Source organism: Ahaetulla prasina, chromosome 3 (assembly GCF_028640845.1).
Source record: "Ahaetulla prasina isolate Xishuangbanna chromosome 3, ASM2864084v1, whole genome shotgun sequence".
NCBI classification, from domain to species: domain Eukaryota; kingdom Metazoa; phylum Chordata; class Lepidosauria; order Squamata; family Colubridae; genus Ahaetulla; species Ahaetulla prasina.
Window position 1 is genome coordinate 206,804,231 of NC_080541.1, and position 12,371 is coordinate 206,816,601.

General features: G+C 38.8%; 1 protein-coding gene across 4 annotated transcripts in view; it reads right to left on the reverse strand.

Annotated features, from left to right (window-relative positions):
• Positions 1 to 12,371, reverse strand: part of ATP9A (ATPase phospholipid transporting 9A (putative)) — a 101,363-nt gene that overhangs the window by 51,197 nt on the left and 37,795 nt on the right. For all 4 annotated transcript variants that reach the window (XM_058176266.1, XM_058176265.1, XM_058176264.1 and 1 more), the window contains 8 exons: positions 10,958 to 11,009; positions 9,390 to 9,484; positions 8,915 to 8,995; positions 7,205 to 7,280; positions 4,382 to 4,458; positions 2,359 to 2,519; positions 663 to 805; positions 201 to 313 (listed from right to left, as the gene is read on the reverse strand). In XM_058176266.1, coding sequence (XP_058032249.1) covers positions 201 to 313; positions 663 to 805; positions 2,359 to 2,519; positions 4,382 to 4,458; positions 7,205 to 7,280; positions 8,915 to 8,995; positions 9,390 to 9,484; positions 10,958 to 11,009 — 798 coding nt within the window. The remainder of the gene's footprint in view (positions 1 to 200; positions 314 to 662; positions 806 to 2,358; positions 2,520 to 4,381; positions 4,459 to 7,204; positions 7,281 to 8,914; positions 8,996 to 9,389; positions 9,485 to 10,957; positions 11,010 to 12,371) is intronic.

Consider the following 12,371-nt stretch of genomic DNA (forward strand, 5'->3'; position numbering starts at 1 on the left):
AGGATTTATCGTAGTATATGTCACAAGTAGGAGATTCATGGCCCTCCAGAGGTTGCTGGAACCTCTGGCTTAGCTGATTTTTCATCTTCCATACAGAAACAATATGAAAACATCATTTCCTGGTGCCAGAATTATGGTTCAGCAACATCTTTTAATTCTATCATTCCTTAACTCTGACATAGTCTCATAATTTTGCTTACCTGTGTATATATGCTAAAGATATGGCTCTGAACTTCATCTATAGAGTCAAACCCATAAGCCATTGTTCCAAGATGGACACGTTTGAAAACCATCTCATTCTGTGTTAAAGTCCCTAGAATAGGAAAATTACGTATTATGGCACAGAAAGAGCAAATTAAACATTTCTAAGTCTCCAACACCAGAGCTGCGTTAATCTAAAGACCATGCATTGCCAAGAAAAGCATCCCAAGAGATATCAAAATATTAGAATTAAATTTGCTTGTTCTGCTTCATCCAGCCACTGCTATTTAAAGAGCAGTGCCCAGCATACCATTCAAAACTGGAAGTATTATCAAGTTGTCATGTATCTCATATCCATTTTGTACATTCAGAAAAATGCATTAAGATCTTTCACAACACAACAAAATAATTGCAGCAGAACCTTAATTCTGTGTCCTGCAAAAAATTATATATGTAAATACCTGTCTTATCAGTAAGCAAATAGGATATTCTGCCTAGTTGCTCTGGGATTGTGCTAGACCGAACTACTGTGCCAGGAATTTTAGAATCCCTTCGGATCATCCAGCTGTAGACAATTTTTCCCATGTCAAGATTCACCCGTAAACTACATAAAAGGAAGAGAAGATGAGGAAGAAGCAACAATGGGTTGTTATTAGGAGTTTACTCAAACACGACTTAAAAATTAGTATGAAGGATGTTTGAATAGTTTTGGTCCTTTGCAATTTACCCCAATTTGGTTCCATCGATATATGTGGGATTGCAACTATCAACGGACAACACCAGGATAAAAATTAGATAAGGTCTGAACCAGATGCTATTTTCTTACACGGGATTTATAGAAACACATTTTCTCGTTTCCGAAGCCACAGAGCAGTGTTCCTCCAGATGACATTTGAAACCCAGTAAAAGGTAAAGGTAAAGGTTCCCCTCGCAGATATGTGCTAGTTGTTCCCGACTGTAGGGGGCAGTGCTCATCTCCGTTTCAAAGCCAAAGAGCCAGCGCTGTCTAAAGACGTCTCCATGGTCATATGGCCGGCATGACTAAACACCAAAGGTGCACGGAATACTGTTACCGTCCTACCAAAGATGGTCCCTATTTTTCTACTTGCATTTTTTACCTGCTTTCAAACTGCTAGATTGGCAGAAGCTGGGACAAGTAACAGGAGCTCACCCCGTTACCCAGCATTAGGGATTCGAACCGCTAAACTGCCGACCTTTTGATCGACAAGCTCAGCGTCTTAGCCACTGAACCACTGCGTCCCTTTCTGTAACTCAGTACTTAAGGTGATATTAAATAAAAATCATTTCTAGGTAAGTTGTAGTCTGAAGCAGTCATTTGAACTCTGGCCATTATTAGCAAACAATGTAATAGGGAGTCTGCTGTAATCCAGTTTAAAATGCTCCTTATCAATATGACCTACATCAAGCAAAAAATTCTAAGTGAATTTCTTAAAAATAAGGAATACTTGTGATGACTCCCCAAAGTAGAGCTGGGAAATCAAAGCACCCCAAATGCTAATGAACTCCATCATTCAACTAAGTCAGTCAGCCCAGGCAATGATGACACTGGTGGGAGTGTTAGAGCAACAGAGGATCCCAAGTTCCTCAGCACTGCTCTAAATATTCACAGCTCTACAGGCCTTTTTCAGGGTGCAAACTATAATTTATATACAGATGAATTATACACATAAATTAGTCAGTTCTTGTGAGCAGTTCTTGCTCGCTCTACTCTGTAAGTATAGGAAGGTTATTATTCACTTGTTGTTACACACAGATTTGGGAACTGTGATTTATTTAAAGCACAGGATTTGTTTTGCTCCTAATGAGGAATGAAAGACTGATACTTCCTACCCACATGTCCCTAAGAGGTTGCCTAATCCCAAGCCTCAGCTAGCCCATTCATGCAGAATTCACAATGGCCTGAAACTGTAAAACCTATCAATAATTACATCATGCAAGAACTTCTAGCATGCTTGCTTTAATCTTCAAGGAAGCACTTTTCACTTGAAAATAACGAGAGTAGTTACATAAAAAGCAAGTAGGCTTATGTTAAGGATATGGAGTAAATCATTTATGGAAGTTTGAGTAAGGCTAAAATGAAGAAGAACCTCAAAAATACAGCTCTATTTTAAAGGAGTACAACAAATACATTTATACCTGATAGGAATGATATTTGAGAACAGAAGAAGAAATCTGATGATCTGAAGGTACCAGCGGCCAGCAAAGTGTTGGAGGGAGACCATGACAAGGGAAACCACCACCAAGGCCGTAAAGAGTATCTTGGTTAGACAGTTAACTTCCAAGTCAAAGAGACCAATCTTAAAAAGAGAAAATGATTGTTTGCATTAACAATTATTGCAACTGGAGCAGGTATCAAACTAAAATATGATCACACACTATTTATTTATTTAGTCAAATACATATTAAATAATATATATGTAAGTATAAGCATGAATTGAATACATAAAATGAATACAACTAAAGGGAACATTAGGACAGGGACGGTGGGCACGCTGGTGCTCTTATGCACACCCCTTACAGACCTCTTAGGAATAGGGTGAGGTCAACAGTAGACAGTCTTAGGTTAAAGTTTTGGGGATTTTGGGATGAGACCACAGAGTCAGGTAGTGCATTCCAGGCATTAACAACTCTGTTACTAAAGTCATATTTTCTACAATCAAGATTGGAGCTCCAGATTTTTTTTAAAAAAAAGAAGATATAGCACATCTTTCCTTAGTCTTCTGTGTAGTTCAGATTTTTAAAACAGGGCCTCAACAGTTGACTTCCAATAAAAAGTAGGAGGCCATTGGCCAGGGATTGACCAATTGGCCAGGGATTGAACCTCTAAGGCAGGTCTGTCAAACTGGCAATCTGCGGGCTGATATGTCACACGCAGGCCATGCCCACCCTGGCTCAGCAAAGGCAAAAAATGTTGCAATATGTCGCGATCCAGCCCATGACATGATTGAGTTTGATACCTGTGCTCTAAGGTTACTTTAAATCTTAAATGCTCCAATTCTATTCAGAGGGTATCAAACAAGGCAAGATTGATTTAGATTATCAATATTCTTCTAGATATGGGGATCAGAAGATTAGGTGAGCCTATAAATTAGTATTATTGTCTTGATAGTTATTCATGGCTCCTGTTTTATTTTTGTGGTACATTGTTATTTCTACTACTATACTGATATTTTTACCTCTGTATATCTGTATATTTATATTTGTAATGAGGGGTCCTTGGTACTTTCTGAGCTGACTTGTTTTCTTGCAGACGTTTCATTACCCATAACTAAGTAAGACCATCAGTCATATTTGTAACACTGTGATGTACTCAGATTTTTTTCTTCTTCAATAAGCTGTCCTCTGACTGTAATAAATATAAACTGAACTAACCCCTTCTCCCTGACACTGTTTTCTGTATGCAGACACGCAGGTGATATTGATATGGATCACTAAGGATCTGGTTTCTGTCATTCTCCTGTGGGAAGCAGTTGACATGAAGTCACAATGTAATGTATGAGTCTGAGAACTCATACATTACATTTTTCATCTAACATGTTTTATATGCACACCTGAGTGACACATGTGAGATGTGTGACAGACATGATCAGGCATCTAAAATGGACTATACAAGTTTGCATATTTACTGGCAAAGCTGGCTTTATAGACCAAGTAAAAGAGATGAGTGTCAACCCTGAAACGAACCTGGCTGAAGCCATCTTTTGCTGCTTCATGGTTGCCACAAGGCATAAGGGAGAAATGGAGGGGGGAAAGTAGATAGCTTGGCTTGGCAGTCAAAACAAAACGTTTTCCTGTGGGAACCAAGGTCATTTCACTAGATGGCTGAAAGAGGAGGAGTGCAGTAACCAAGCAAATGACTAACACCTCCATTAGACAATGTAACTGATGACCTAGGGGAGGGGTGGAACTTTCACTTTTAATTAGGTAAAAACTGCGGAAATTTTCAGTCAGTTTTTACCAGCTATGCTGATATGATGCATCCAATAAAGCTGTTCTTTGAGGAATCTACCTGCCTCAGAGTTCTACTTTTGATGGGTGTATAACTTAGAACTATGACAATGAGTTTATGTTGTAAGCAGCTCAGAGTCATCTGTGTGCAAGTAATGTGGTCATATAAATTTAATGAATAAATAATTAATGATGAAATCATTTCTCTTACCTTACTGCGTGGATTTGAGGTATTCATGACACTGCGTAATTCTTGGCCTGTATAGAGAACAACTCCCACAACTGTTCCTAAAGGATTGAAGCAAAAACATCAGTCCTACACTCTGTTCATATAAGTTATTATATGATTATTGTTCTCACATATATAGTGCACTAGAACAGCTTTCCAGGGAAAGAGCTGGCCTTTTTCTCACTGGAGGTTTCAAATGATGCTTATGGTCACTTATCAGGGATGATTCAGTGCAACAGTGTACTTTGAACATGTAGTTGAACCATTTAACCACTTAACACAACATAATAACAGAGTTGGAAGGGACCTTGGAGGTCTTCTAGTCCAACCCCCTGCCCAGGCAGGAAACCCTACACCATTTCAGACAAATGGCTATCCAACATTTTCTTAAAAATTTCCAGTGTTGGAACATTCACAACTTCTACAGGCAAGTTGTTCCACTTATTGATTGTTCTAACTGTCAGGAAATTTCTCCTTAGTTCTAAGTTGCTTCTCTCCTTGATTAGTTTCCAGCCATTGCTTCTTGTTCTACCCTCAGGTGCATAGAACCAGTTCATGCGTTCTATGAAAAAGTCAGTGGGGTACACGGTATATCATTAATATTTAAGCTGTGTTTTTCCTTTTGCAAGATATCTGATTCACAGAATCCAGTAATGTTGACTAATCTTTTTGGCAAGAATAGAACAATGCCAAAGAATAAAACATTATTCTAGACTGCGATGTATGGAAGATGTGTGCTAGTATCCTTCAATTTGAAACCTTCCAAGTACAGTGGATTACAATGCCAATCTCTCACGCCAATGTTGATTAAGATGTTTGGGACTGATGGAAAGTGTAATTTAAAATAATTTAAGTATGCTAGATTGGAGAAAGATGGTCTAGATCAGGGATGTCAAACTCAAGGCCCGCGGGTGGTATCCGGCCTGCAGGGTACTTAAATCCGGCCTGTCGGGTCGGCTTAGAAATATCAAAGGACTGGCCCACAGTGCCTCTGCTGACCAAAATGGAGGCCTCCACATAGCCTGTTTTTGGCTGGCAGAGTGCTACTGGAGGCTGGGGAGGCCAAAAAAGGGCCATGCAGGGGCCTAAGGAGGCCTCAGCATGACCTGTTTTTGGCTGGCAGAGTGCTGATGGAGGCCATGGAAGGCAAAAACAAGGTATACCCTGTTTTGGCTGGTAAAGTGCTGCAGGAGGCAATTCAGGCTGATAACGGGGGTAGAAGGGGCTGTGCTCAGGGCCCCCCCACACCCTGTGTTGACTGGCAGGGTGCTTCAGCAGGCAGCCATCCCATCTCCCCCTGCTCCCAGCCCCCCCCCTCCCCCCACCGGCCCACAGAGGAGAGCTACAATGCTGTTCCGGCCCTCGAAGAAATTTGACACCCCTGCTCTAGACAAACTTGGGCTCCACAAAAGTGACACAAAAGTGCCACCAGGAAACCTAGGATGATATTTTGCACCAGTAATCCATTTATTCATGAGTTTTAATTAATTTATAAACAGGTCTTAACCAATACAATTTACATGCATAGGTATAATAATTGGAGAATACCGATGGTGTTCAAAAATGAAACAATAAAACATACATTCTGTTGTTAAAATCAGCAGAGCAATCTTTTTTGGGGGCGTGGGGGGGTGAACAATGATGCTTAGAGGCCAGGACACGAAAAGTGTTAAGTGTCAAGAGAAAAGATGTTCAGCTAAGACCAAAACTATACAAGATATAATTTTAATTTAAAATATAACTAAGGAGAGATATCATGATTAATCCCAATACTATAAATTATGGTTAGTTTCTTTGACATTAAACATTCAGTGGCATCTTATACTACATAAACCTTTTGGGAGAATTTAAGAATTTTACTCCAGTAAATTATGTTTTTTTAAAAAACTCCATGATTACACTATAGTAATCAAATCCAAAAATCATATATGTAAGTTAGCATCCCTTAAAATGGGATCTTCAGATCTGTTGAAATGGCAGCTCACAGCCAATTGTTAGGCTGGCTGAGAATTTTGCCAGCTGCAAGGACAACACATCAGAGGGTGCCAGGTTTCAGGGAAGCTTCAGCAAAGAATGCAAGCAACACATGGCACAAAAGTTGTCTGATTACGGTAAATCACAGAACAAACAAAACACAGAAACCATCCTGGCACTACCCAACTCATTGTTTTAATCTCATCTCTTCTGAGGCTTCTGTTTTTGACATGCCTCTCAGTCAGCTAAGTACCATGAACTTCTCTCCCTGAAAGCAGCACATCCATGCCTTAAAGTGCTCAACAAGATGGAAAGCTTATAGAGAAAGAGGTGTACATTTAGCCATCTCAGGGGAGTGACAGCTGAATTGTTTCTTGAAATACGCTTCAGAGAAAAGCCTTTGATTTCTTCCAACTATAGCCTGATACATCTGCTCCTGCTTTTATCAGATGTTCTCCTTTGGAGTCGCAAATGGGGAACCCCATTTATTTGCGGATCTTTTATCCCAGCTTCCCTTTAAAAGTCTCCCTGACACCCTTTCTGTAACTGATTTAAAATGTCAATATAGGGAGCAATTAAGTGCTATTCTAGCAGTGGATGCTTTCTCCAAAAGGTTATTTATTGGAATTCCAAAGGTCTTCTCATCTATAAATGTCCAAAGGGGTAATTAGATGTCAACTCAAACCCTTGGTAGTGTTAGCACAAGTGGAAAACTTCATTCCAACCCCTAATTTCCATTGACAAGAGATGATTATTTTCAATTACAAAGAGATTTTTTTTTTTAAAAAATTGCTAACATACTCCCTGGGAAATTCACACATCAGGCCTTACCTGAAGCAATTACTGTGCTAGCCCAGAGGGTATTTTCAATACTCAAGCTTTCATTCACAGGAGGGTCACTGTCCTCCTGAAAGAGTCAAGGGAAAAATAATAATAATATGCCTTGTGCATACTTTTTAAAAAGGTTCACAAACCATTTCTAGAATCTCATAAATGATAAGAGACATTTAAATTTCTCAGCACTGTTGCTTCAATCCTCAGATGCTGAAAGACCACAGGGTTCTTTGCCTGTCACTCCAGGTGTGAAGCTAATGCTGGAGTGTGATATGTGTCCAAGACAGTCAGTAATGCAGGCTAGAAGAAGCAACAGTTGAACTGCAGCTTCCAATAACACAACACCCTGACAGATTATGGTAACGTACGTTCAACAGCCTGCTGGTTACATCATAGATTATCGTTCAAATCTGAACGGTTCAGGAAATGCTGTGTGGTTGTTTGTAGCTGTTTCTGAGCATTTCATTTTAAATAAATCATGCAACAAAGGAAAACAGCAGTGTTAGCTTGAACCTGCAGATAGCCTTTTCCAGTTATAAAAGGTAGGTTTGCACTATGTAAAACAACAATCTTAACAATCATAACAAGGTTATGTTCACACATTATATTAAGTAAGAACCCTTTTAAGATTCAGGGAAAACTATTCACTGACATTTGTCCTCTTCCTCCCAGCTTTTCTCTCCATCCATCCAAAATTACATGTCCCTTTTGCCAATTGAAATGAATAAACAGATGTGTTTAGAGAAACTCAAAATATTAAAATAATTATCAGTATGGAACACAATCTTACTGCCTTGAATGAAAACTAGTGAGCTACCTGGGCACTTTAAATACCAAATAATTTTTTAATTAAACAACCTTCTTGTATGGAGCAGCTGTATGTCTCCCTTTGAAATATCCTTCTGTAAACCATAGATTGTTTTAAATAGTGGATTAAGTTATAATGATTGGGTTCCCAGATAATATTAAAATAATGAACCAAGCTTTTAATTTATCAGGATGATAGTTTACCATAATTGTCTAATGCTACAGATGTACTAACCATTATCACTTGTTAATAAACATAGTTAAGACAAGCAATGATTTAGTGTCTAAACCATTTCCCATGCTTTATATGTTGATTAGAAAACTGGACAATTATATTTGATGATGTATTGTTAAAAAGGAAAAGTTCAGTGCCAATTCTGATATTTCCTCTTACAAAACTGTAGTACAAGAACAAACTACATTTTATACTGTTCATCTCCAAGCATGTTTGTTTAGATTAATTACAATTACCTATGGAATGGTATAACTTTTATCTTGAAAGCTGTGTACTCCCCAGGTATAACAATTGCATTCTCCAAGGCAACTTGGAGCTTTATGAAAGGAGTCATTAGCTACCAACTTGAACATTTTCCCCAAAGTTCCAAGCTTTAAGATGCAATTGTTGATTGGGACAAAGCTGGGAAGTTATAGGGCAAATCTTCTCTCTGTTATATATCACTTTCAAAAAACAAAATCCCTCCTTATGAAAAGATCATTCATCCAGCACATGTCCCAAACAGAGATCATTACAGAAAGCGTTACCTCGATCTAAAATATATATGGAACATGTAGAACATCTCCAAATACTGTTTTATAAGCCTTTAAGCCCAATGCTCTCCTGAAGTTTCTAAGAAACAATTTTACTTTTTTCTTTTATTAAACAACAAAGTCAATGCTTACTCTTGTGAAGGTCCCAACGAAGTTATGGATGTCAATATTTGGCTCCTCTGCATACACATATGACCTGATTTGAAGAAGGTCCTACAAAGGAAGATGAGAGTATGAAGACCAAAAAGGGGCAAAATTCATTATAATAGCAATACCACTTAGGCTTTACAGTGCTTTATAGCCCTCTCTAAGCAGTTTACAGAGTCAGCATATTGTCCCCAACAATCTTGGATCCTCATTTTACCGACCTCGGAAGGATGGAAGGCTGAGTCAACCTTGAGCTGATCAGGATCAACCCCTGACAGTTGGCAGAATTAGCCATCTCTCCTATAGGAACCAGAGGCCAGGATATGCCCAAATAAACCATCAAGATTTAACTCAGCATGTAGGCTACAAATTGGTTTGAAAAACAAATATGTCAGTAAGAGATTTTTTTTTAATGGCACATATTAGGTTGTATAATTAAAATGACGTTTGTGTTACGTACAGAAGCAGTAGGTAACCTCTGAGTACAGCTGACAGGCAGGCGCAGTTTCCAATCTGTTTCACCATCCAGCTGATCCGTTCGGAGAAAGCAGGACCCTATAGAAATATTCATCTGAGTTAATTTCTCCCCCTCCATGCTATACATAGGAAATATGATACCTCATTATTTAAAGCAAATTCTTTATAGAAAGATTTAGCCTACATGGTACAGTAGGGGAAGAATTTTAACTCCGTGATCTGAGATGTGTTTTAATTATAATTAATTGTGGGGTTGATCATAGGGACTTCCCTTACCAAAACAAAAAACAAAAAACAGCAGATGGCATGCTGAGAAAAAAATTAGAGTAGTCAATAGAATTAGACCTGCCTTCCTCAATGCAGTCCTTTCCTTGCATGTTGGACTTCATGTAAGGTGGTGGTAAAGATCCCAACACTTTCATGTCAGAAAGGATATCATCCACGCAATAGTCTCTAAACCAGTGGTGTCAAACTTGACTTCATTGAGGGCTGTATCAGGGTTTTGCAGAGGGCTGGGTAGCTGTGGACAGGGTGGGTGTAGACAGCTCAACGTCACTCCTATCAGAGGGCATCTATGGTGTCCTGAGTGCTCTGGCAGCAAAAATGGAGCTTGGGAGTGCCATGTGAGGCCCTCCCAAGCTCCGTTTCCATTGGCAGAGGCACCGTGGGCCGGTCCTTTGCTGTTTCCAGGGCAATTCCCTGCTCTAAACACTCAGCTTTAGTTTGTACCAGATACAAAACACTGGTGCTTTGCACAAATCAGAATGATCTCTGGAAATAAGCTGCAAATACAGAGGTTTTACCATTTACTTTTATACATCATTCTTTTTGGGGGGAAGGTTTACTAACATTAAGGCAAATAATAACCCTATAACTTCACTGTTGAGAGCAGCTCCCTGTGTGCCTCCAAACCATCTTTTGATGTGGGTCACAGTCTCTGTGTGACCTACAAACAATTTGACTGTGGCCACCATGACTATAATATGATTGCACTTGAGTCAACAGTGCTACTGGCAGCTGTTCCCTTGATAAATATTATCACACCCAGGCAGGATCCCACTGTCTTCACTTTACAAACTGGTTTTAAAATTGTGCTTTTCTTTCCCCAAAGTTCAGTTTAGGTAGAAGTAAATAAATATTATGAAGATGCTTCAGAATTGCTGATTACATAAACATAAAAGCGGTGGCAGCCTAGAGTTTGCAAGCTGCCTGAACAAATGGTGGGACATCTCAGAAGAGAAGTTAATCTGAAGCTCAATGAAGCCCAAGCTACCACCAACATGCCACATCAATCTCCCTTTCCTTCACACTGCTTGACCTTACACAACAGGACGTCCTACAAGATAAACAAGCTCTATGTTTTTTAAAAAAAAATCACCAATTATAAAATAAGAAGGAAGCTTGAGCTATTGGAAATGAGTGTTTGAGTTGGTCAGACTCACCAAGTTTAAAATTGTATCTACTTAGGTTACATGTTCAAAATGATTATGATGTCCCCTATAACTGGCAAAAGGTTAATGGTTATTTTCACAATGGGTTCCAGATGTTTACCGTTCTTTTCTGATGTCCTCAAGAAAATCATGTCAGCAGGGACCCGTTGGTTCTTCATTGGGAAAAGAAAGGCAGTCAATGAATATTCAGTCCATAATTTTGACTGGAAATATAATATACGGCTAAGAAGATTTATTTTTTCATTCATTCAATTTCTATAGCTGCCCATCTCAATCAATGACTGGGGGGGTGGATTAAAATTCAAAAAATATAGTCAAAACATTTAACAGAAACAATATAATTATTAAGTGAAGGACCTCACTGAGATAGGCTGATTATTGTGTATTACATATATAGAGATTATTGTATAATTCCATACTTATATTCATACATACATAATTCATAGAGCTATGTTACACAAGCAACTTCATAACTTTAAATTCAAGTCTCAGTCTTTTCTAGGTCACCCACAATAGAAAGAGACCATTTAGAAAAATTTAGTTGAAATGGTATAGGACCTGGAGCAGGAGGTTGAAGTGGATGACCTCCAAGGTCCCTTCCAACTCTATTTTTTTCTGTTATTTGATATTTAAGTGATATGGGAATAAACATAACATTTTTGCCATTAGAGCATATCCATTTATTCTCTTAATCAAAATGGTTATTATATGTTTTTACACAGCCACCATTTAATGGAAGTAAAAGTATATAATCCAAATCACTGAACCTGAATGATTGTCAAAGACCAGAAAAGAGCCAGCTCTTAAAACTAGTGAAGTAGAGGTGGATGGATTTTCTAAAGACAAAACCTGAATACTGAACTGAAGCAGAATACTAGCAAGGCTTCAGGCCTTTGCTGAAGTGAAACAGACTTTCCTTTTGGAGACTTCGTAGGCTATGGAGCTTGACAGCTGTCCTGATGTATGCACTTCCAAAGGTTCCCACTTAAGCTGATAATATAAGCAGGAACTACTGCTTTGAAAACATGTGTCTGACTAGTTATCCAAGAAAGGAAGAAAAATCCTTGTCTTTGGCAAATAGCTAATCTGGAGAAGTTTCCTCCCATTGCAATGATTCTGCTGCCCCCAAATGTCCTTATCAGGGATGTGGTTTTTCTTTTACTCTTACATCTGGTTTCTGGGCAACTGCCTTTCTTCTCATCCATATAAGCCCATGGAACCTGCTGTGTCTCTATTAATTTGCACAGGAAAAAAAAGGGGGAAGATTGCCACTGAAAATGCTCCCTTCAACCTGCTAAGAAGTGTAATAACAGAATACTCTTTGTGGAGAAGGTCTTCCCACTAAATTCATCTTTGTAATGTGAGGCTTTCTCCTCCTAATTCTTCTGTACCTTAAAAGTGCTCAGTAATATCCTCAGAAAGTTTCCTTTTGCATTAATGTCAGCACCAGCATTTCTGGCCGAATAGGAAAAGCATCTAAAGCAGGGGTCTCCAAACTTGGCAACTTTACAACT